The sequence below is a fragment of the Gracilinanus agilis genome, chromosome 4 (assembly GCF_016433145.1).
Source record: "Gracilinanus agilis isolate LMUSP501 chromosome 4, AgileGrace, whole genome shotgun sequence".
NCBI classification, from domain to species: domain Eukaryota; kingdom Metazoa; phylum Chordata; class Mammalia; order Didelphimorphia; family Didelphidae; genus Gracilinanus; species Gracilinanus agilis.
Genome location: NC_058133.1, coordinates 488,994,748 through 489,017,932, shown reverse-complemented (window position 1 = coordinate 489,017,932; position 23,185 = coordinate 488,994,748). Strand labels below are relative to the sequence as shown.

At 48.5% G+C, this 23,185-nt stretch overlaps 2 protein-coding genes across 2 annotated transcripts in view; one reads left to right on the top strand and one right to left on the bottom strand.

Moving 5' to 3' along the window:
- Positions 1-929: 929 nt before the first annotated feature.
- On the top strand, positions 930-10,273 carry TIMM22 (translocase of inner mitochondrial membrane 22). The gene is made up of 4 exons (XM_044676307.1): positions 930-1,179; positions 4,875-5,071; positions 5,951-6,023; positions 9,670-10,273. The coding sequence occupies exons 1-4, from the start codon at positions 942-944 to the stop codon at positions 9,744-9,746; spliced, it is 585 nt and encodes a 194-aa protein (XP_044532242.1). The 5' UTR covers positions 930-941; the 3' UTR covers positions 9,747-10,273.
- A 2,620-nt stretch (positions 10,274-12,893) lies between these two features.
- The window catches only part of ABR (ABR activator of RhoGEF and GTPase), a 144,708-nt gene continuing 134,416 nt past the window's right edge, over positions 12,894-23,185 (bottom strand). The window contains exons 17-20 of the mRNA XM_044675598.1: positions 21,165-21,299; positions 19,220-19,325; positions 17,026-17,173; positions 12,894-15,731 (exon numbers count right to left, since the gene is read on the bottom strand). Of these exons, the coding sequence (XP_044531533.1) occupies positions 15,642-15,731; positions 17,026-17,173; positions 19,220-19,325; positions 21,165-21,299 (479 nt within the window). The 3' untranslated portion in view covers positions 12,894-15,641. The remainder of the gene's footprint in view (positions 15,732-17,025; positions 17,174-19,219; positions 19,326-21,164; positions 21,300-23,185) is intronic.

Sequence of the window (23,185 nt, the reverse complement as noted above, 5' to 3'; positions counted from 1 at the left end):
CATCTGTAAAATGGGCAGGTTAAGACTAGCCAAACTCTCAGGTTGGACCTACAGTTGCCCCTCGGGGTTAGCTCTCTCTCCCTCACATCACCCGGCCTGGCCTAGAGGTTACTAGCTGTAAAATGGGTGCAATAAGTGCAGCGGCCCCCTCGAGGGGTGTTTTCCAAGGGTCTGGTGAGATTTCCGGCTGGAAAGCACTTGGTTACTTGTAAAGCCTTGTATATCACATCTCTCCTGCCTAACTGTCCTCCTTCTCCTCTCCTCCTCCTCCTCTTCTTCTTCCTCCCCACCACCAGCCTGCTCCAGGGTCTCTGGGGGAAGACTCCCGTTCTGAAGCCTTGCCCTTCTCAGTCACTGAAGACGTTTGTTCCGCGGGCAGACTGAGGTCACCTGGGAAAGCGCAGCGAAGCGCGAGGCAGGAGGGAGGAGCTTCGCGCATGAGCCGCTTCAAAGCGGCTGCTTCTCTTTGACCCTCCGCGCACGCCTCGCAAGGCGCTCTAACAGCCTCTAGATGGCGAGAAAGGACTCGGCATAGCACCGTGCAGCGCGGACCTCTCTGGGAAGTGTAGTCCCCGGCCGCCAGAGCCTGTCAACGACTTGGCCTATAGGTCCCGGCAAGCCCCGCGCGGCAGCATGTAAATAAAGACTATGATTCAAATTCCCAACATCTTCAAATGCTAATACCGTTCTGGCAATGTTTTGAGTTCAACGAAAGTGAATTTTTAAAATATTCCAAGTATTTAATGGTTCTTCAGCGTCTCTGTGAGTGAGTGGATTTCATTGGCATCTCAGGCCCAGCGGAAGAAGGTTTAGAGCGGCGTGTCGAATCTGCGGCTGCGGAAGCCCAAAGGGAATACTGGTGTAGAATCTGCCGCTGCGGGGAGGCAGGCAGGTTTGGTCCGTCGGCAAGTGTGTCTGGAGAAGCCGGGGTAGCGGCGGCCATGGCGGCAGCGAGCCCGGCTCCCAGCCCCCGCGGCTCGGCGGCCGAGTCTGCCGCCGAAGCTCCGCTGCAGTATAGCTTGCTCCTGCAGCACCTGGTGGGGGACAAGCGGCAGCCGCGGCTCCTGGAGCCTGGCGCCCTGGGCGGGATCCCGAGCCCGGTCAAGAGCGAGGAGCAAAAGATGATCGAGAAGGCCATGGAGAGCTGCGCCTTCAAGGCTGCCCTGGCCTGCGTTGGGGGTGAGCAGGGGACGGGAAGTGGGGTGGAGTGGCCTCAGGGGCCTCTTTAAAAAAAAAAAAAAAAAAAAAAAGTGTTATGACCTCCAGGCCTAAACCCTCGGATCCTCTCGGGCCCTCGTAGTTTGGGTTCAGTTCTTTCAGTCGTGCCAGATTTTGGGGACCCATTTGGGGTTTTCTTGGCAAAGATACTGGAGTAGAGGCAGCTAGGTGACCCAATAGATTGAGAACCAGGCCTGCAACCTGGAGGACCTGGCTTCATATGTGACCTCAGGCACTTCCTAGCTGTGTAACCTTAGGCAAGTCATTGTATCCTGTTTGCCTATCTCTTACCGGTCTGCCTTGGAACTGTTAACTTGGAAATAACACAGAACTGCCAAAGTGGTCAGAAAAACCAAGTCTTTAATTAGGAAAGAGATAGTGTTCAATATTCGGCTGCTACACAGAGTCAAGCGCCCCAAACCATACAGAGCCAAAGGCTCTCTGGCAACTGTATCTCTGAAAGGATCACCTGCTAGATGGTACTCCAAAGAACTGTAGAGCATGGGGAACTTATATACCATCTGGGCACTAAGGACAGAGAAGTATGATTGATTGGCATTACCATGGCTTCAAGGAAATGAGAAGTCCAAGACAGGATTATCCGGGAGACGTTGTTGATGCTTTACGGTGTGGTTACTTACGAAAGGGAAAGATCCAGCCTAGGGCTACCTGAGAGAGGACTTTGATACAATGGGAGAAACTACCTGGACAAAAGGGTATTTAACATTTGATTTAGGTCTACTAGTTCCACCCATCTAGGACCCTTAAGTACCTTACTGTCTGAAATGGCTAAGTCTGAAACTTCCCTCTGGGTGAATTCTCAAGGGAACAGGGGCAAACTTGGGGTCTTCAGAGTTGACAGAACCTATACTTAGTATTGATTCTAAGGCAGAAGGTAAGGGATTAAAAAAATACTGCAGTGGTTTGCCATTTCCTTCTCCAGTTTGGTTTACAGCTGAGAAAACTGACGCAAACAGGGTTAAGTGACTTGCCCAGGACACCCAGCTAGAAAATGTGTCTGGGTTTCAATTCAGGTCTTTCTGACACTATCCATTGGCCCTCCCAGCTGGTACTTAGTACATGCTTAATAAATGCTTAGTAAATAGCCCTGCCATTTAGTACCTGGATGATGTACCTTTGGCACATCACCCCCTGATGGGGTTCATTTCCCTCATCAGTTAAATAAGGAGTTCTGGATCCATCTTTTAATCTATGCACATTTATTCAGAGCCAACTGGATAGACCCTTTCTATAAACCCTATTGGAGTCAAGAAAAAAAAATAGTCTCTGCTCTCAAAGAGCTTTTATGGGTGATGTGATATAGAACATTCATACCTACAAACAAATACAGAATACGTTCTAAGTAATACAAAGTAATTTCAAGAGGGGGAGCATTAGTGATGGGGACCAGAATAGATCTCATCTGGAAAGTAGTACTAAGAGGTTCTTGTAAGGAAGCCTTTTATAAGCTGGAGAAGAGGAAGAAGGCATTCCAAGTTTGCAAATTCCTTTTGCAAAGACATGGAGGAAGAAAATGGAATGTTGGGCATTGGAAACAGTTGGTAGAACAGTTTAAGAGGAAGGGAGAGTGTTGAAGGGGAGTAATATAAAGTTAGAATGGAAAGGTAGAAGCCAGATCTTAGAGAGCCTTCCAATGCCAGGCTGAGAAAACATGTGGAATCCTGACCAGTATTTTTTTCGGGGGAATGGCCAACTTTTTTGGCATCATCAGAGGCTTGAATTGAAGAAGCCAGTAAGAGGGAATTTCTCTTCATTAGGAGATTCTGTTTCATGGGCAGAGGTATTATTCTACTTGCTGCTTTTGTTAAAATAGTTAGAAGTAGAAGAAATCATAGAGATCATCCAGACTGGGGAATCTGAGTCTAGGATTTAGGACAGACTTCAAGAAGTCTGTGAATTTGATGACACTTTTATTTTCACCTACCTCTAATTGAAATGTTGCATTTCTTTCAATTATTTATTTAAATCTTTACTTAAAAAAAAAAAACAAACCTTACCTTCTGTCTTACAATCAATACTGTGTATTGGTTCCTTGGCAGAAGAGCGGTAAGGGCTAAATAGTGGGAGTGAAGTGATTTGCCTGGGGTCACACAGCTAGGAAGTATCTGAAGCCAGTTTTAAACCCAAGACTACCTCTAGGCCTGGCACTCAAACCACTGAGCCACCTAGCTACTCCTAATATCACTTTTAAAACAGAAGAACAGCAAGGGCTAGTCAAATAGAGTAAGTGACTTGTCCAGAATCATATAGCTAGGCAGTATCAGTGGCCAAATTTAAACCCAGATCCTCTCTCACTCCAGACCTGGTGCTCTATCCGTTGTGCCACTTAAATACCCCTTCTTTCAATTATTTAAAAACATTATTCTGGTAAAAAAGTCCACAGATTTCAACGGACTGCTTAAAGGGGTTCATGACACACAAAAAGTTAAGAACTTTTGATCTAGAACAGTGGTTCCCAAACTTTTGGCCTACTGCCCCCTTTCCAGAAAAAATATTACTTAGCGACCCCTGGAAATTATGAAGCTATTTATTAAACTCAGAATAGAATGTAATACAAAAAAAGTGTGACCATCACTGCTCCCCTGGATTGCTGCAGCACCCACAGGGGGTGGTAGCGCCCACTTTGGGAATCACTGATCTAGAATAACTTAATTTTATTGATGAGAAAGCTGAGGCCCCAGAGGTTAAAATGACTTATTCCCAAGTCACACAGGAAATAGTAGTAGAGCTAGGATTGAAACTCAGGCCACCTCAATTCCAAACCTGGTGTCGTTTCCACTATCCCATATTGCCATAAAACAGTCTGGGGTTTCCAGTATATAATCTTATTGGGAAGGCAAGCCATTAACACCTGAAAAGCTGCTGTTACATGATGCTATATAATTGACAGATAAACTAGTACAAAGAGTTCAGAGAGAGATTAGGTCACTGGGGCAGGTTGAGTAGGAAAAGGCACAGGGAGGCAGAAACATGGTTTGGGGGGAGGTGTTGGGAAGCATTGGGAGCAAGGCCTGGAAAGGGGGAAGAGATGAATAGAGAGAATAAGTGGTAATAGCTGACATTTTTAGTGTTTTACATAACATCATCTCATCTGCGTCAGTTGTATAACTAGCCTGTTTGGTAGGTGCCACTGGTGCTTTCATTCCTACTTTGCAAATAAAGAAACTGAGGCTTGGAGAGGTTATATTTTTTAGAACATGGTTACATGGTGAGTAAGGGTCAAGGGTAGGATTTTTATCTTGGTATTCTTGATTCTAAATTGCCAAGATACTTCAGTTTAAGGAGTGTTTTCATTTTTTGGCATTGAGGAATTTTGAATGTTTGAGGGAGAGAGAGAGAAAGGGAGAGAGAGAGAGAGAGAGAGAAGAGAGGAAGGGAGAGGGAGAGAGTGAGTGTGGCGAATCAATACTGTGTATTGGTTCCAATGCAGAAGAGTGGTAGGGGATAGACATTGTGGTTTAAGTGACTTGTCCAATGTCATCTTATGAATTAGCACCCCCAAATAGCCTCTAGTTAGCTTGTCTTGTCGCAGAAAGTGTCAAGATAGCTTGACTGCTAGCTGAGGTCATTTTGTAGTCCTTTCTATAACTACAGCAGACTCTGCAAAGTAACAGTTTTTCCATTTCTTTATTTAGGATTTGTTTTGGGAGGAGCATTTGGGATCTTCACAGCCGGCATTGACACCAATGTGGGCTTTGACCCAAAGGATCCATATCGAACACCAACTGCCAGGGAAGTTCTTAAAGATATGGGACAGAGAGGACTGTCCTATGCCAAAAACTTCGCCATTGTGGGGGCCATATTTTCCTGTACTGAGTGTCTGGTAGAATCTGTAAGTGATGGTTTTCTGAAAGATTTTCATTTGTAGACATAGAACATTTAGCACCTGTGTCTGAACCAGATTGCGCCCCAGAGCTTTGGTGCCAGAAAAGCAGAGACAGACTATAAATCATTAGTAAGGCTATTTGCCAGTACTTTGGCTGGATGCCCTTTCATAGTCGGTGAAGGAAACTTTTTGTCACTTTCCTAGATCAGTGTTTTTCCTTTTTATAGGCTAGAAACTGGCTTCCCTTTCCGTGTGGAAATTCGGTTAATGATTTCGGGTAATCTGCCCCTCTTGGGTGGATGTTAGAGATTCTGACATCTCAGCTGATTTGGATCTTCTGCATTATGTTGCCCTGGTGCCACCTGAAGGTGATGCCTTGAAACAAATCTAAACTTTAAGAATTATTTTTGAATTTGGAATGCAAAATTTTTAAAAACAAATGTTTAAAATTGTTTTTACATGGAATTAGAAAAAAATGTCTTTGAAAAAGATGGGGTTGGGGACAACTAATTGGCTTAGTGGACTTAGAGCCAGATATAGAGATAGGAAGACCTGGATTCAAATCTAGCCTCAGATACTTCCTGGCTGGGTAATCCTGGGCAAGTCACTTAACCCCCACTACGTAGTGTTAAAATCATTAACATACATATCTCTATCTCTTGGGTCTCCTCCATTCTTTTAACACTAGCCCTTACCACTCTTCTGCCTTGGAATCAAACATGGTATTGCTTCTAAGAGGGAAGATAAGGGATTAGAAAAAAGAAAAAGATGGAGTTCTTGATAATGGGAAAATGAATTAGCTGCTTAGGAACCTGAGTTTTATTTCTTAATCATTTTGTCTAGCCTGTTTCTATGCTACTGACCTGCATTTCTTAAATCCCATAGTACCGGGGGAAATCTGACTGGAAAAACAGCGTCATCAGTGGCTGTATCACTGGAGGGGCCATTGGCTTCAGAGGTTAGTAGTGTGCTCCAGGATAGGTTGGGTAGCATTGCCCTGAGGCTGATGCTCTCAACCTGAACATTCCAAGGCCAGTGCAAGGCACAGGAAGACACTACTAGATGGCCATAGTCTTCCAATATCTGCTTGCGTGTATGTAGAGGTATGTGTGTGTGTGTGTGTGTGTGTGTGTGTGTGTGTGTGTGTGTGTGTGTGTGTGTGTCTATCTGCCTGCATATTTATGTATGCATGTGTCTGTGTTTTCAACTCTTTCTTTTTTTTTTTTTAAACCCTCACCTTCCATCTTGGAGTCAATACTGTGCAGAAAAGCAGTAAGGGCTAGGCAATGGGAGTTAAGTGACTTGCCCAGGGTCACACAGCTAGGAAGTGTCTGAGGCCAGATTTGAACCCAGGATCTCCCTTCTCTGGGCCTGGCTCTCAATCTACTGAGCTACCTGGCTATCCCGTTTTCCTCTTTTCGGTGGGACCCTGACAGATTTTGAATTAGAGCTACTAAGTTCAGATCCCAGTTCTACTACTTACTGTAGAAAGGCCTTTCTCTCCTGACACAACTGACTTTTAAAGTCTTATTCCACTTTATGTGCTCTAGTCAAACTGGCTTTTTTACTGTTCTTCATCTGCCACTCTCTGCCATCTCTATGCTTTGCCCTGCCTATCTCTCATGCCTAGATGTCCTCCCTCCTCCTCTCTACTCCTAAGCATCCCAGCTTCTTCAGGTCCCAGCGCTCACATAGAAACCACCTTCTGTAAGAGGCCTTTCTTGACCCCTTTAGCTGTTAAATAACGCGGTAGATTTGTTTTGGATGGGAGGCATACAAACAGGGGGTGTGGTGAAGTGGTGTCTGACTCACAGAGAAATGGGGCCCTCTCATCTGCCCCTGTGGATTGACTTACTTTGAAAATAGGTTGTTAGGGGGCAGCTGGGTAGCTCAGTGGATTGAGAACCAGGCCTAGAGACGGGAGGTCCTGGGTTCAAATCTGGCCTCAGACACTTCCCAGCTGTGTGACCCTGGGCAAGTCACTTGACCCCCATTGCCCACCCTTACCACTCTTCCACCTATAAGTCAATACACAGAAGTTAAGGGTTTAAAAAAAAAAAAAAGAAAATAGGTTGTTATTTGAAACACAGAAGAAAAACATGATTGATCATGTGGTTTGATGGAGAGATGATTGAGGAGTTGATGTTAAAGGATTGCTCTACTGCAGATATGAATAACATAGAAATGGGTTTTGAACAATGATATGTGTATAACCCAGTGGAACTGCTTGTTGGCTGGGGAGGATCATGAATCATGTAATCATGGAAAAATATTCTAAAAAAAGTAAAGAAAATATATTGTTATTGGGGCAGCTAGGTGGCACAGCGAATAGCCAGGCCTAGAGTTGGGAGGATTTGGGTTCAAATTTGGTCTGACACGGTCTAGCTGTGTGACCCTGGGCAAGTCTCTTAACCCCCATTGCCTACTCTTACTCTTTTGTCTTAGAGTAGGGGGATTTTCTGTGCTGTTTTCTGTGTTTTGTTGCACCTTTATTCATTTTGTTAAATTTTTCACAATTATATTTTAATCCGATTCAGGCCTATCTTCCTTAGGCTTCATGTTAGCCACTTGGTGTAGTGGATAGCTGGTTGGCCTGGAAGTTAGAAACCTGAGTTGCCTGGGGGAGTGCAGCTTTGGGGGGAGGAGGAGGCCAGCCTCCTGGATCAGGTATAGCTCCTGCCCTGGCATATGCCTCTTGATGTTCGTCTCTGGCCCATGTGTAGGTTCCTTGAGGGCAAAGGCTGTTTCTTTAACCTTTGGGTACATCCCCATTGCCTGGTGTTTAATAAATGCCTGCTGATGGCTTGATCAATTTAGGTCAGTCGCTTAATCTCTTGGGGATGATTTCATTTGGAAAACAAGGGGGTTTGATGAGCTGATCTCTAAGGGCCTGTTTCAGCTTCAAATCCCTGATCCTGTGGCCTGGGTTATTTGAATGTTTTCACTTACCTTGCTATAGTTGTATATATTATTCTCTTGGTTCTGTTCTCAGAACTCAGAATCTGCTCAGTACCGTGTTTCGGTGATTTCCTCACATGCACTATTTTTCAGGATCTAATACTATTCAGTTACATTCACAGCTGTCATTTGTTGAGCCATTTCCCATAGGGCCTCCATGTGGTTTGCAGGTTTTTGCTACTAACCATAACCTATATGGGGCCTTCCCTTCTCTCTTTGCTTTCGTGGAGAGGGGGTATATGCCCAGCAGTGGGATTGCTGGGGCCAGGGATAGTGACTTTTCTTGCATAATTCCAAAATGTTTCCTAGAAGATTGGAATAATCTCCAGCTCCACCGACAACATATTAATGTGCCTGTGTCTTCCCAGCTCCTCCGACATTGACTGTGGCTCTCTCTTAGCACTTCTGTCAATCTGATAGTATGTCAGGTGAAACTCTGGGTATCTTTTTGAAAAGGAGACTTTGATCCCTTTCAGCCCTGTGATTCTAGCCTCTTATTTTGGGGCCGTTGGACCCTCTTGACCCTTTGAAGCATTTAGAAAATGTATTCAGTATTCCAGGAGACAGTTTTGGTTTTCTTTGGGTCATTTAACCTCACTGCAGATGGTCCTCTTCTGGTCAGACAGAACCAAAGGTATCAAATAAGGCTTTAAATGTTTTGTATAATTCCCCTCTTTTGGAAGAGAATTTGACACTCAAAACTTCAAAAGTGAATGTTAGAAAATTGTTTTTACATGTAATTGAGGGAAAAATAAAATTATTATTTAAAAAAAAGAGCTTATTCCTCTGTTAAAAGTGACAAGTTGGGGGCAGCTGGGGAAGCTCAGTGAATTGAGAGCCAGGCCTAGAGACAGGAGGTCTTGGGTTCAAATCTGGCCTCAGACACTTCCCAGCTGTGTGACCCTGGGCAAGTCACTTAACCCCCATTGCCTAACCCTTGCCACTCTTCTGCCTTGGAACAAATACATAGTATTGACTCTTAAGGTGGAAGGCAAGAGTTTAAAAAATAAAAATAAAAATGACAAATTACTTTGTTATTCAGCTGCCATCTCTTGTTCAAGTTGGTGAAGATTCTATGGAAGCAACAGGCCTTGCTCAGCAGATTTCCAGCCCCCCACCCCAGTCACTTCCTGACTTGCCCAGAGCCAAAGTCCTCTTTTCTGCTTGTCCGTAATTGCTGAAAGATTTGTTATTATTGCCCTTGTGCCTTAACTAAACAATTGTATTTGATGGAGGACAAGGTAGAGCTAGCTGTTCCTCCTCTGAATCTTCTCCCCCAGCAAACTGGCTGTTTTCCACACTCCTTTAATCACCTTCTCGGGAAAGTATTCTCTAAACAAATGTCAAGATGACAAACTCTGGCTTTCCCTTGATTCCAAAGGCTAATGCTCTTAGATAGGGCCTGTTTGTAGCCAGCTCTTCCCATGGGGCTGAGCTTCTGAATTCTCTGAGATGAGAGCTCAATGAATGTGTAGCTGGATGCTGCCAGGAAGCCTCAATCCTGTGTACAGCCTCTTAATCTGGGGCCTCGCTGGCTTCAGGTGAATCAGTCGCTTTATCTGTGTGGTGTGTGGGCAGTTCTGCAGCTAGAACGAAGCTAACATTTCTCCCATACCCGGAGTGTCTAATCTCTGTTCATTTTGCAGCTGGCCTGAAGGCTGGGACTATTGGCTGTGGAGGTTTTGCTGCTTTCTCTGCTGCGATTGATTATTACCTACGATGAGGGGGGCTTCTGTTGGGTGAGGAGCCCACCAGCCCATCACCCGGGTCATGCAGTGGTGGAAGATAGATCTTCCTGGAAGGATTCTGCCTGGGCCATGAGTGAAAGATGGTGACATGTGGAGGGGCCTGTCTGCCTCCTGCTGCCACCGCCACCACCTCTTCCTCCTCCAGTTTCCCAAGTGGCTCTGCTCAGCTCTCCAGGTGCTGGCAGACAACCTTTCATGGTGATCCCCAGGCCTTCCTGGACTCCACCCAGAACTTTCTAGCAAGAAATGTCACCAAGTAGCCCCTTGGAACTGATCAGGGACAATCTACTGACTTCATGAAATTATGGATCCTGACTGCAGCTGTCCAACCTGCCTCTGTTCCTGTTAAAACAGACATTCATTACCATTGTGTTGGGATTTATTGCAAGCAGCATATCATCGGGTCCCTTTATCTGGTGGGAGGGCGACAACGTAGGGGACACTTATTCCATCCTGTCAGCCATCCCTGCTATGGAAATTGTGTATTTAAATAATTTGAAAAGACAAGTCTTGTCCTCCTTGTTGAAGTCTCCAAATCCCAAAAGCGGGGCTGGGGGCACCTATACATGGTTCAAAGGGAAAGGGGTGGGAAGTTCCGGCTGAAGCAAGGCCAGTGGGTGTACACGGGGACGTGCCCATTGTTGGAGATCATTACCAGCATTCCAGGTAAAGTAGATTTCAGGGACAACCTTTCAAAAATCTTAGGGCTTCCTCCCAGTGTACTTGCAGCTGCCTGAGCAGTGCTAGGTTGGTTTTCTGACCACCTAAGATTGGCTTCAGGAAACGGGTGTGAACGAGCAAGTGCCCATCCCCAACTTGATGACTGACCCACCCGCCTCCCTGAGTGGCTCCAGTGGGACGTTGTCAGAGTGTGGAGTGGGCTTTCACCCAGCCCAAAGGCAGCCACTGGCCTTGTTTCCTTTGCGGAGCACTAACGGGCAGAATTGTCTGTTTTATATCTCGTGCCAGTTTAGCACAGAGATGACTCCTAACGGGAAGAAAAGGTCCCAAACTCAGGAGGCAAAAAAAGCTTGGCTGCCTGGTGAGAGAGTCTTCTCCATTGTCAAGTTTTTGCTGTTCTGGCTTCTAAAACAGATCTGATTAGCAGGAAACCTGGATGCCCTCTCGCCATATCACATGCTTGTCCAAAAGGACCCAATAAATCCAGAGGACGGCTATCTGCACAGGGCAGCAGTTGGATTAAAGCAGGCAGGAGAATGCATGGAGTGGGGGGAACCTGGCCTGCTAATGGGGAAATGGGATTCCCTAAACTTTAGCTTTGCCATCTAAGACAATCTTCCTGCTCCCCTTTCCCTCCCCCTCACACCGTGAACCCCCTTTGTTTGATCAGCCCCCCTTTCATCAAAAAGACTCAGAGAACTGCCCAAACACATTGTAACTAGGACACATCTGTACTGAGTGGTGTCAGAGCCAACTGGTCACCCCATTCTGGCTGCCCACATCTCTGGTCTCTTGTGTGATGCAAGCTCCTATGGATCCTCATGGCTTTCTTTTAAACCAACCAACCCCTCCCTTCCATCTTAGAATCAATACTGTGTATCGGTTCCAAGCCAGAACAGTAAGGAATAGACAGTGAGGGTTAAGGGACTTGTCCAGGAAGTGTCTTGGAGGCCAGATTTGAACTCTGGATCGCCCACCTCTAGGCCTGGTTCTCAATCCACTCAGTCTTCTAATAATGAATTCTCTCTCCCAAGAGTCTGTGCATAGTAGATTGCTACTGCTAGTACCCTTGATGTTTCTGTTCTTAATAGTTCCTTCCTAGGACAGCTGGGTGGCACAGTGGATTGAGCCAGACTTGGAGATGGGAGGTCCTGGGTTCAAATGTAACCTCAGATACTTCTTAGCTGTGTGACCCTGGGCAAGTCACTTAACCCCCATTGCCTAGCCCTTACCACGTATCTGCCTTGGAACAGATACATAGTATTGATTCTAAGATGGAAGGTAAGGGTCTAAAAAAAAAAAGTTCCTTTGAGGGCAAGTGTTGAGAGGGGTTCTAACATCCCTAACTTCTCCCATGAGGATTTCTGGAAGTGCCACAGAGGTGAGGAGTTTTCTAACCTATATGATTACCTGTCAGTATCAGGACACCCAAGATAGGCAGCTTGAATAGGATCCAGACTAGCCCATGGCACGAGGCCTTGAATGACATTATTAATGAATCAATGAAATGCTGTATTCCCCATTGCCTTTGAAAAGATGAGCTCTGGGGAAGTTGGCTCAATAAACTGAGCATTGTCAGAATTGACCATTCAGTCAGAAGAGGAGATGAATGCTTTCCTGTTTTAGATGGCCAGATCTATAGTATGAGCTCATAAACTAAACACTAATTTTCAAAGACATCTGTTCCCTATCCCTAGAATAAACATCAGTGTTGGGCCAGCTTGGCCGGGTGGAAGGCTGCGTTAACCCCACTGGCACCCGGTTATGAGAGCTTGGGGACTTCAGTGTATTCTCGCCCCTCTATGGACAAGATACTCGTGTCTCTGTCTCCCTCAGCCCTCTGTCTCTGCTTCTCTCTGCTTCTCTCTCTCTTGCCCCTTACTTTCTGCCTTAGAGTCAATACTGTGAATCAGTTCCAAGGCAGAAGAGAAGTAACGGCTAGGCAGCAAAGATTAAGTGACTTGCCCAGGATCACACAACTAGTCTGAGGCCACACTTGAACCCGTGTCTCTAGGTCTGGCTCTTACCAGAAAATAGTTCAAGGACTAAGCCCTGTCTTTCAAAAGGAAATCTGGGAACATTAAACTGCACCTATTTGAAAACACAAGATCGGCCTTTTTTAGCCACCCTCCAAGCGCTTTTGAGGCTCTGTCACCCTCTGAACTTTCAGAGTTGGCATCATACCAGCGTAGGCCAAGGGTTGATTGCAGAAGGCCCAGCTGTCCCTGGTAGGCCCTGTGTGGCCAGTGGCTAATGCTAGTGACCTTGCTCAGCCAAGATCCAGGAAAGAGGCTGCAAAGCCCTTTTAAACTCCACTCCAAGAAGAGGCAGAGCTGAGAAAGTGCATTCAGGAGGCTCACATCTGGCTGCCGCTGACAGTTAAGTGTTTAGATTGCAGGTCTTCCTGGGCCGCTGAGAATGCAAACATCCAAACCACGGGGCTGTTTTGTGCAAACATTGGGGCTTTGCATTTTTATTAACATTTTCCTCTCACAGGGTTTACATCCATTTATAATAATCTACATAATTGAAACAACACAGACAAAAAAATATATCCTTACCAACTTATTAAAGTAAAATTATTAATGAACAGTCAGTCCTATCCTACCTGTATCCACACAACTCTCCAAGTCTCCTAGGCCCTGCACAGATGAGGGCAAGGTGGCATGGAGGGCGGGAGGATAGCCGGAGCCTGTTTTCTGGGCACCTGGTTCCTGTGGCTCCCTACCTTGGGAAGCCAAAGGATCTCTCCTGTACAGCTTTGTCCTGGCTTAGTACCTTCTTTCCATTGTGGGTCTGGAAATCTATCGGGATTGAATATCTTTTCTCCTTCTGCCTAGCCTCTACTTTTCTCCCACTCTCCCTTCTCCTCTGCAGGGCTCAGGGTGGCAGCAGCTGCCTCCCTAAGAAGTCAGAAGTTGCTTCTCTTTCTCCCTTGGCTTCTAGGTAGAGGGGCCAGGGGAGAGGACTCTCTTCAGCTGCTGCCAGCCCCCGTCAAGCTTGCCATCCAATCCTTTGACTAGATTTGGAAGCCAAAGAAAGGGTCCATAGTGCAGGAGGCCAACTGGCGTGCCAAGGCCTTTGGACTTGGGTGTTTCCTCTTTTCATCTGACATCCTAGGAGAGAGGCCTTTCCCTGCAGGTGTAGCTCTACTGCTGGGGGAGGGTCCCTCTGTCACCATTTTCCTCTCTGACATTGCCAGAGCATGGCTAGATCCAGGTCCTGGCCACCGGAGAAAGGGGTGACCAGAGAGGGCGCTGCTTCTCACCAAAGGGGCTGGCATCTTCCGGAAGCCTTCAATCAAAATTTGTTCCTGGGCACCAGCCAGGCAAGGCAGGCCCAGGAATAAACTGGTGTCAATCTTCGGAATGCCTTCAAATGCCCAGGGAGCCACACTTTTATAAGCTGACTATATCATGTAATCATTGCATGGATGGAAAACTCACTGGGATGTGCCGCCTCGTCTGAAGCCCAAGGGTTCAGATTTGGGAGCTTCCCTCCTCTTCCCAGAATCCAACTTCCTCTTCACTCGTGCTCCAGTCATGCTGGAGATGTCGGTGTTTGGCTGGGGAGTGCAAATTGGTCCCCTGCAAGAACTGGCTAAGAGCAGCCCTCCGAGAGACCAGATCACTCGCTTCCTCTAGCTGGGTGGGAAGGAGAAGTGGCATCTCAAAGGACAGCACCATGGAGGCCAGCTAAAGTGCCCAGGCCTCGAGCTGTGCCTCCCCCAGGGACTCTGGCAAGGCAGAAAAGGAGGCCAGTACTGTGATTGACCTACTGCTCGCTAGGGTGGGAGTTAAGGACTCAGGGGAGAAGGGGACTTCTGAGATCCTACTGGATCTCCCTGAGGGCACAAGGGGCTACCCTGTGGCAGTGCCTGGCTGCAGAGCTCACAGGTCTAAGGCAAAGGTACTGAGGAGGTTCAACAGGGGTTCCAAGGGCCTCTACTCCCCTACAGCTGAAGGCTGCCTCCTTTTCTGGGCCTTTTTGTTGCCTCCAGGAAGACAAGCTCCAGAGGGACAATAGTTGCTAGTCCTTTGTTCAGAGCTGCCTCTCCAGCCCCACCTTCCACCTCTCCCCTTTCTCAGGACCCCCAGTGCCATACTCGGTACCTCTCACTTTCCAACCTATGAACAAAAATGGGGAGAAGTGGCCCAAATTCTCCTCTTCCCCCAGGATAGGATACTTAGAGGATAGGAAGGGCCTCAAGGTTTTCTAGTCCAGGTCCTGCATTTGGCAGATGAGGAAACTTGAGGATTAGGGGAGAATTGACATGCCCAAGGTCACATACACCCTCTTGTGTGAAGATTCCCCCAAACCCTCTGGATGGACAGCAAATCACCCACCACGAGTCTCTGCACACAAAGGAAGTTGAATATGAGGGAGAAAGGAACTGAAACCCGAGGGAGAAAAACCCAAGATTCCTCCTGGAGATGGGCTTGTAAAGTAAGGAACGGGATCGAGGAAGGAACCTTATACTCCACCCCCAGGAACAGAGATGCTCAAGTGGCACCTCCCAGAGTCATCTCTGGGCCCTTGCTTGGAGCTTGGGGATTGGCGCAGCTCCATCTCATGGTCCAACATCGCCCCTGGCATCAAGGCAAAGTCGAACACGGCACCTCCTTGGAGAGATCTCCCAGGCGAGCAGAGCCGAGCTGAGGCTTCACATGCAGGGGATTGGGGTAGGAGTTGGGAGAAGGAAGCAAAGAGGAGAGCTCCTAGGAGCCTGTAGTCTGGGAGTGGTGCCAGGAGAGGGCAACTTGGCAGAAGTCACACAGAGCAAACTCAAAACCTTTGCATTTAGACTCGGAAGGAATGAAAACGCCGGAGGAATGAAAGCGCGAAGCAGGCTGTCTGGGTGCCCAGCCTGGGTCAGTCACTACCTTTTTCTGCATGACAAATATACATAAAACAACTCCTGAACACCACGGGGCATCAGACATGAGCAGAAATACAGAGGGGCAGGGAGAAGCACAGCGGGGCCAAGGGGGCAGAGAGGGAGGACGAGGCCAGCTTTGTACAAGGCTGCACAGGAGACGCACACATTCCAGTTCCCTTGGCGTCTGCTTTGCTCCATCTCAGTTTGCTGGGGTGGTTGGTCAACTGGTTTTTCAGTCTGTGCTGAGCCCCAGGGCCCAGCCGGGAGGGCCGGTGCCCCCATGGTGGGCCCCATGCCACCCGTGCCTGTGCTAAACGTCCGTGGAGAAGTACAGTGTGTTCCGTTTTAGCTCTGCAAAGGAGATGGGGGGGTGCTGCAGGTAATAGAGGAGGACCTGGACCTGAAGGAGAGAAACACAGGGGAGAGCAGTGAGGGCTTCAAGCTGCCCAGAGACTGGAGCTCCTTGGCCTACTTTCCCCATAACTCAGCACCATAAGCATATTTAAGTCCTCCCCTAAGGCATCAAGGCAGAGGCCCTCTGGCCATGCCAGTGGTAGGGCACTTCTCTAAGGGGATTCACCCCAGGGACTGAAAATGGCAACTTCCTCCTAGTCCGGCCAGGGCTCTCCCCTCTCCTGTGCCCTGGCTCGCTTGTTCTCGTGTGTTCGGGGACCCTAAGCTTGGGGGTGCTTAACCCTGGGTGCACCCCAGAGCCCTTTGGCAGGCTGCTGAAGCCCATGGAGCCCTTCTCAGAAGGAGTTTTAAATGCGTAAAACAAACCCCCAGCATTCCCCAGGACTCCAATTCCACTGCCGGATGCAGTTTTCACAATATATTAAAACAACAACAAAGCAGCTCACAGACTTCGGGGGTGGAGGGTGGCAGAACAGGGGAAATGAGGAAGAGGGAGATTCCAGCACTGGCGTAGGGTCCTGAGAAAAGCTTGCCCTATTCCAAGGAAAGGACTTCTAACTTGCACCAGCAATACTCAGGGGCTGTGAGGGGGGAGAAGAACCCTAAAAATCAGCCTAAATGGAGGTTCCCTGAGGCACGAATTGCCCCAGCTGCAGGGAGCTGGCTGATCATTCCTCTTTTTTAGGGACCCAAATGACAGCGCCTTCTTTCTTTTGGGGATCAGACTTGTCGTTTCAGCGGCCTACTCGTATTTCTACGGGGCTTTAAGATTTACAGATACGATCTCACTGGCTCCTCGCCGCCACGCCAAGAAGCGGGCGCTGCTCTTATCCCCACTTCACAGATGAGAAAGCAACTTAACTGAAGTGATACATGATTGGCCTAGTCACACTAGTCAGGGTCTGATTCTGAAGTTGAAGTCAAGTGTTTCTGCCACTGAATCCAGCATTTTCACCAGGAATTCTCAGTGAGGAATGCCCTCTCCCAATGGTTTTCCCGTGAGCCCCGGGTTAACATTCTATCCCTTTCCAACTGTCAGGGCTGCTACAGTTGGTGTGCAAAAGCAAGAGCTTTTGTTGTAACCCTGCATTGCACTGAGGGGAAAGTGCAGGGCCCCATAGTCAGGATGTATCAGAGGTGGGATTTGAACCCAAGACCCCCCCCCCCCAATTCCAAGGCCACCCTCTTTCTCCTCTGGTGCCTGAGTGAAGCCAGCTCTATAGGTTCCCACTTCCTCGAGCCAGTGGGAGACAGAAGCACCCTGCCTGGTGATTGATTACCTGCGCCATGACATCGTGAGACCAGATGTCCGAGGCGGAGGTCAGGTGTCCTTTGCTCTCTACCTCGGACGGTCTCAGTAATGTTGGGCCAAACACAGTGGCCAGATTGTGAAGGGACATTTTGTTGATAGGTTCCTTTTCAGCAACCCTGGGGGAAGAGCAGGAAAGGGAGAGAGGAAGGTTATTTTTGACTTGGGGACCCCATTACCTTACATATATTTCCTACAAGGGGGACCCGACAGCTTCCTTGGTGTTCTGTGGGCTTGGGAAGGCAGCTCCCAAAGCACCACCTGCCTGGGTCCATCCGGATCCTTTGTAGGATGAACCTTGAGGTGATGCCTAATTTATCCGTAACAGGTTTGGACTCAAGATCATCCACCCAAGCCTTCATTTTACAGAAAGGCAAACTGAGGCTCAATGATATCAAAAGATTGTCATTTTAGAGCTGGAAAGGACCTTAAAGTTCATTGAGCCCAACTCTCCTGGGTTGACTTTTTTTAAACATAAGAGGAAAATGGGACCCAAGGAGGTGAATGGACTTGCCCCAGGCTGCACCACTATAAGCATGAGAGTCTTCCTGACTCCATTTCTACTTCTCAATCTCTCCTCATTCTCTGCTTCAGCCTAGTCACTGTGCAGGAGGAACCCAGGGTTCCAGGGATGCTGTGACTTGCCAAAGGTCATGTCAGAGGTGGAATTTGAACCCTGACCCTTTGACTCCCTCATTTCTGGGAGGAAAGAATAGAGGCCAGGAAAGGTCAGATGACTGTCAGAGGGTCACTTGGCTAGTTGGGGCCAGCTAGACCAGAGGAGGGGGCAAGACTGTGAGCAAGGAGGCCACTGAGGCTTTGGGTTGGAGCCAGTCCATGGAGGGAGCCTCTCCAGAGGCAGGGGAGCAGGGTCTGTCCCTCTCCTCCCTGCCAGATGATTCTGCCACATAATTAATATTCTGAACAGCCTGCCTCTGGCTTTCTCCCTGCCCTTCTTTCTCTTGCGTAACTGGCCAGATGCACTCACTGTGAATTCTCCCCGTAAGCAGCAAGCATTAGTTGCTGTCTAGAGCCGGTGCCCAGGCAGGCCTCGACACCCCCTCCCACCCTAATCTCCGCCCCCCCCCTATCTAACAAAGAAAGCTGTTCCTGGCCTGTCCCTAGCACCAGCACCCCAATACCACTGGGGAAGAAGCACTGCTGGCCTGCCCTCACAGGTCCCCTCCAGTTCCACAAGGGCCACCACCATCCTTTGGGGGGAACCCACAGGCCCTCCCCAAATGGAGCAGTCCATTGCCTTGGAAACAGGCAGGAAAACAGGGCCATGTTAGGAGGCAGCTGTGCGGGCCTCCCCCGCCCCCAACCCACACAGAAATTGAGCCTGGTCCAGGAGACCAGATGTGGGAACAGGCTGTGCCCGGTTCTCAGGGTGGAAAACCTAATGGATTTTCCCTTCGCCCTTCTCCGCGGATGTTCCTGCTCACTCTCCAAACTGTTTGGGAACTGGCTGGGACTTTGGTCCTGGCTAAACCAGAGGGGAAAGGGCCTGGGGATGGGGGGGATGTGAAACTCCGGCTCCCTCCCTGCCCCGTCTCCACTCCTCCGGCCCCTCTGGAGGTGTGGGAAAGGCCCAGCCTTCTCAAAGTCAGCTTCTTCTCAGCCTAAACCAATGCTCACTAAAACAGACTCCCAGAAGTCGACGGGAACACAGGGGGGTGGTGAGTGGAGGGAATGGAGTCGCGGATGCCATGATTTCCCGTCTCCAGCCCATCTCTCAGGGCTGCCATCTAAGTTCACAGGCTCACTCATCAAGAGCTGGGAGGGACCATGGAGGCCACCTAGCCCAACTCACAACCCCATTTTACAGAAAAGGAAACTGAGGCCTAGGAAGGTGAAGAATCTTAAGATCATAGCTTTGTAGCTAGAAGGACTACTCCCCCAATTCTACAGAGGAGAAAATGGAGGTCCCAGGAAGGGAAGTGATTAACTCAAGGTCACACAAGTAGTCAGACTTGAAGCAGACCCAATTCCAGAGCAGTTTGCTCCCCTCCAACTTCCCTGAGCATTGATGCCTTCCACAGGGACGTGGTGGCCAAGAGGTTACCAAGATCATATAGCTTTGGGTGTCCCCTTGGTCTAGCCTCTCCCCCTGGCAGTCCTACCAATCCCAGGGGCCCCTGGGGCAACTACTCCAAACGCATTACCTTTTCAAGTGTTCTAGCAAGAAGAGGAAAGTGATGAGATTGGGGTCGGGAAGAGTACGGAGAAGGTGCATCATACAGTTTTCCTTGGCAGCAGGATCCGAGAGCGCTAGAGATGGAGAGGAGAAAACGGGTCAGCCAGGGAGTGAGCTCTCCAGGACGAGGGGTATGCCAATGCCTCACCTAGAGAACCCTGGACATCTGTCAAGCTGAGCAACTTGAATTGCTCACAGGCGCTGGATAGGTGGATGCCCTCTGCCATGACCATGCCTCTGTTTCTCCAGGAGGGAAACTGAAGGTCCCTGGACAAATGAGTTTCCTTTACAGACCTCAAGCAAGGCCCGTGTACCTGGGGCTCTGTAAGTCTTAAATCAGCAGGAAGAACCACAGACTTAGAGCTGGAAGGTAGCTCCGAAGTCACCTAACCAAACCCCCTCATTTTACAGAGGAGGAAACTGAGGCCCAAAAAGGAGCCTTAGAGGTCAGCTGATCTAATTGGATCTCTGGACACTATCCCTGACAAGTAGCCATTCTGTCTTTGGAGAACACTATTATGTTAGAGAAATGGTCACAGAGAAATTGTTAAAGAAATAGAGAAGGAAGCGCGAGGTGCCAAGGCAGAATTCTCTGCTCACTGCATTATCTCCAGCCTTCCGCTGGGTTGGATTAAACATTTAGACTCTCAGCTTCTTGAGAGCAAGGATCGTCTAGGCTTGTATTCCCAGTGCTTAGCATAGAGTAAAAAGCCCCAAAGCAGTGCCTTTCATTTGTTGCTCATTCATTCGTTCATTCATTCGTTCATTCATTCATTCGTTCGTTCATTCATTCCGTCTCAAACCTGCCCACCTTCTTCCTCCCCCCTCAACAGCATCTGCTTCCTTAGCACCCAGCCAAAGGGACAAAGGGTGCTCTGTTTCCTGTTACCATTTTTAATTAGGGTGGAGGAAGAGGAGCAAACTACTTCACCAGAGCCGGCCTTTCTCTAAAATCAAATCTCCTCTTTCTCTATCCCACTGTGGAAGGCAGTAGGGCGAAGGGGACTGAGTTCTAGAGAGGACAGAGATTCAAGTGGAAGCTGGTGATAGCTGAGCCAAACCCAGGGGCTTCCTCCATTATGGGTCCCTTAGAGTGGGCAGAAGAGTTGAGAAGGGGGCAGCTAGGTGGCTCAGTGGATAGAGCGCCAGCCCTGGAGACAGGAGGTCCTGGGTTCAAATCTGACCTCAGAGACTTCTTAACTGTGAGACCCTGGGTAAATCACTTAATCCCAATTGCCTAGAAATGACTGCTCTTCTGTCCTAGAAGTGATGAGTATGGATTCTAAGACAGAAGGTAAGGGTTCAAAAAATGTTTAAAAGGCAGTTTCCAGACTTGAATGGTATGGCTAAAGGCAGAAAGACCTCTTTTTTGACTCTTTGGCAAATGGAAATGGACTTGGAAGGTCAATTCAGTAAGCTAACTAGAGAGCCTCAATGTTCCTAGGCAAGAAAGATGGTGTTAGAATGATGGGGATTGGCAGGGGAAAGTACAGGCAGAGGTTGGGAGGGCAGGGGGTGAATGATCAGCTTATGGGTCAAGAGTTATGGAGGACAATAGAGGGAGGGCTGCCTACCATGTACTATACAACAAAAATAAAGTATAAGCCATTCCGTCAGGATTGGTTCTCCTTGAAGGCCAGCCCTGTTCTCCTGGGTTCGGAGGACTAGAGAACAAGGGGTCTGGGGTGATCCCTAACATCACAGGGGCTTGTGGGTTTGTGGTAGAATCAGAAACCCTCCTCCTCCAATCCTCTCTCCAAGCCAAATGAAGAGTAGAGGCCAGCACTGAGAACCAGCTATGCATCATTGTTCCTTTCCAAATACTTCCCAGTCCCAGGGGTCACCTGGATAGCCACCCCAATTGCTGGCCGCTAGCCTGCCAGAACCTCATGGGGGCCTGGGTCAGGTCTCACCGATGCCCTCCATGAAGGCTGGGTAGAGTCTGTCTGTGAGGAGGGGCTCCGGGAGCTCCCGGAAATAGAGCTTCAAGGTCCCCGCGATGGCATTGATGTCCATGTCACTCAACATCACCAAAACATCCTTATTGTCTGGAGAGGAAAGAAAGAGACGAGCAGGCATCAGCCGCCCCCACAGACACCCAGAATCTTAGAGCATCCCAAACCATCCCAGCCCTCTGGTCTCTACTTCAAGACTTTCAGGTACGGAGACCCCGTTACCCTCCAAGAGAGCCCAGGCCAGTTTAGGAGCGCTGTATTTGTTAGGAAGTTTGAAATCCTTCCATCTTCTTCCTCCCGCGGCCAAAGAGTATGAATGTTGTTTTATCTCGTTACTGGCTTTTTAGTCAGAATCTGCTTTGTGGCCATTTCTACTCCTCGGTTGAATTCTCTGCTTTGAGGCCAAGAAGATTAAGTCTGATCCTGGATCTCCTAAACAGCATCCCACTTATTAAAAAACAAATCTTGGAAGCCTTTAAAATTTCTTCCCTCTTAGCGAGGGGTCCAGGGGTTTCAGGGCAGTTCTCTCAGCCCCTCTACAGGGGACAGGTACCATACTTTCCTATTCCATTTATGCTACGCCAGGAAAACTGTCCAAAGTGTATTTCCAGCAGACCCAGACAGGGGTCAAAGACATGGCGGTTGGCTACAATCTGGCATGAAGGGCTTTTCTGATAAACTGTTTCTTTCCTCAGACAGGGTCCCTGATAAAGGATCATAGACTGAGAGATGGAAAGGACTTGAGAGGCCATTTAGGGACCAACCTGTCACTTTACAGATGAGGAAACTGAGGTTGGGAGACATTAAGCAACTCAGAGATCAGACTTGAAAACCCAGCTTTGCTGAAAGCAAGTCCAGTACTCCAGACTGCCAGGGAGGGTCTCCTCCATATACTCCAGAATGCCAGGCTGGGCAGTCATGAAGACCTGAGTTCAAAATCCTGTCTCAAACATTTTTAGTGACTCTGAATCCTGGGAGAATCATGCCTCAGTTTCCTCATCTGTATAAGTGATAATAACCTCGCAGGATTATTGTGAAGATCGAATGAGATAATATTTGTAAAAAGCACTTTGTAAACCTCAAAGTCCTATATGAAAGGTAGCTATTATTATTTTAAAATTATTATTCCTCGATTTCCTACATTCCCACACCTGTCCAACATCCCTGTTAAGGATAAGGCAGAGGGCCAAGACAAATCTATGCAGGTATCTGTGATTCAGCCCTGTCTGGAGAAGCTTGGGCCTTACCGAGTCCCTCCCCAGCCACGGCAGGGTAGGGGGGGTACTATGCCCCGGGGCAGGAATGACTCCTTTATATGGAGAAGGAGAAGGGGGAGAGAGAAAAGCCAATCCCATGATGCAGAGCTCTGGGACCATATTAATACCATCCAGAAGGTTCTGTCCTCATTGACAGTCTTAGCTAAGCCCCTCTCTGGAAGGCTCGGCACATTTTTTACACCTAAAATCATGTTCAACCAAGCCTTGGTTTTCAGGCCACGAAGAGAAATCCGGGCCAGGAACAATCAGCTTTGTGCCAGTATCTCCCTCAGCTTTCTGGCCCCATCCTGCCCCCTCCATTCTCCAAACCTCCCTCTCTCTACCCACTCTTATACCCCTCTCCCCAAAGGATCTTCACCTTTAGGGCCTGCCAAGTGCTACCCCTCCGGGCCTCTGCCAGTCCCTCCAGGGGGCTGGGGGAAGGGGTCAGTCTGGTTCTGCTGGAGCTGTCCAGCTCTGCCTAGACCAGCTTGGCTTTCTCAGCAGGCAGGCAGGCAGGCAGGCAGGCAGCCAGTTCACACCATGTACTAAACCCCAATAAAAGACACAGCCCTAGGCTTATCACTGCCGGATCATATGAATGAAACCAAAGGCCAGCCCCAACCTCTGAGGGTCTTAAAGCCTTCGAAGAGGAGGCAGGACAAATAGTAGAGGACAGACTGATTTTATTGGCACAGATTTCTTGGGTGAGGAAACTACTTT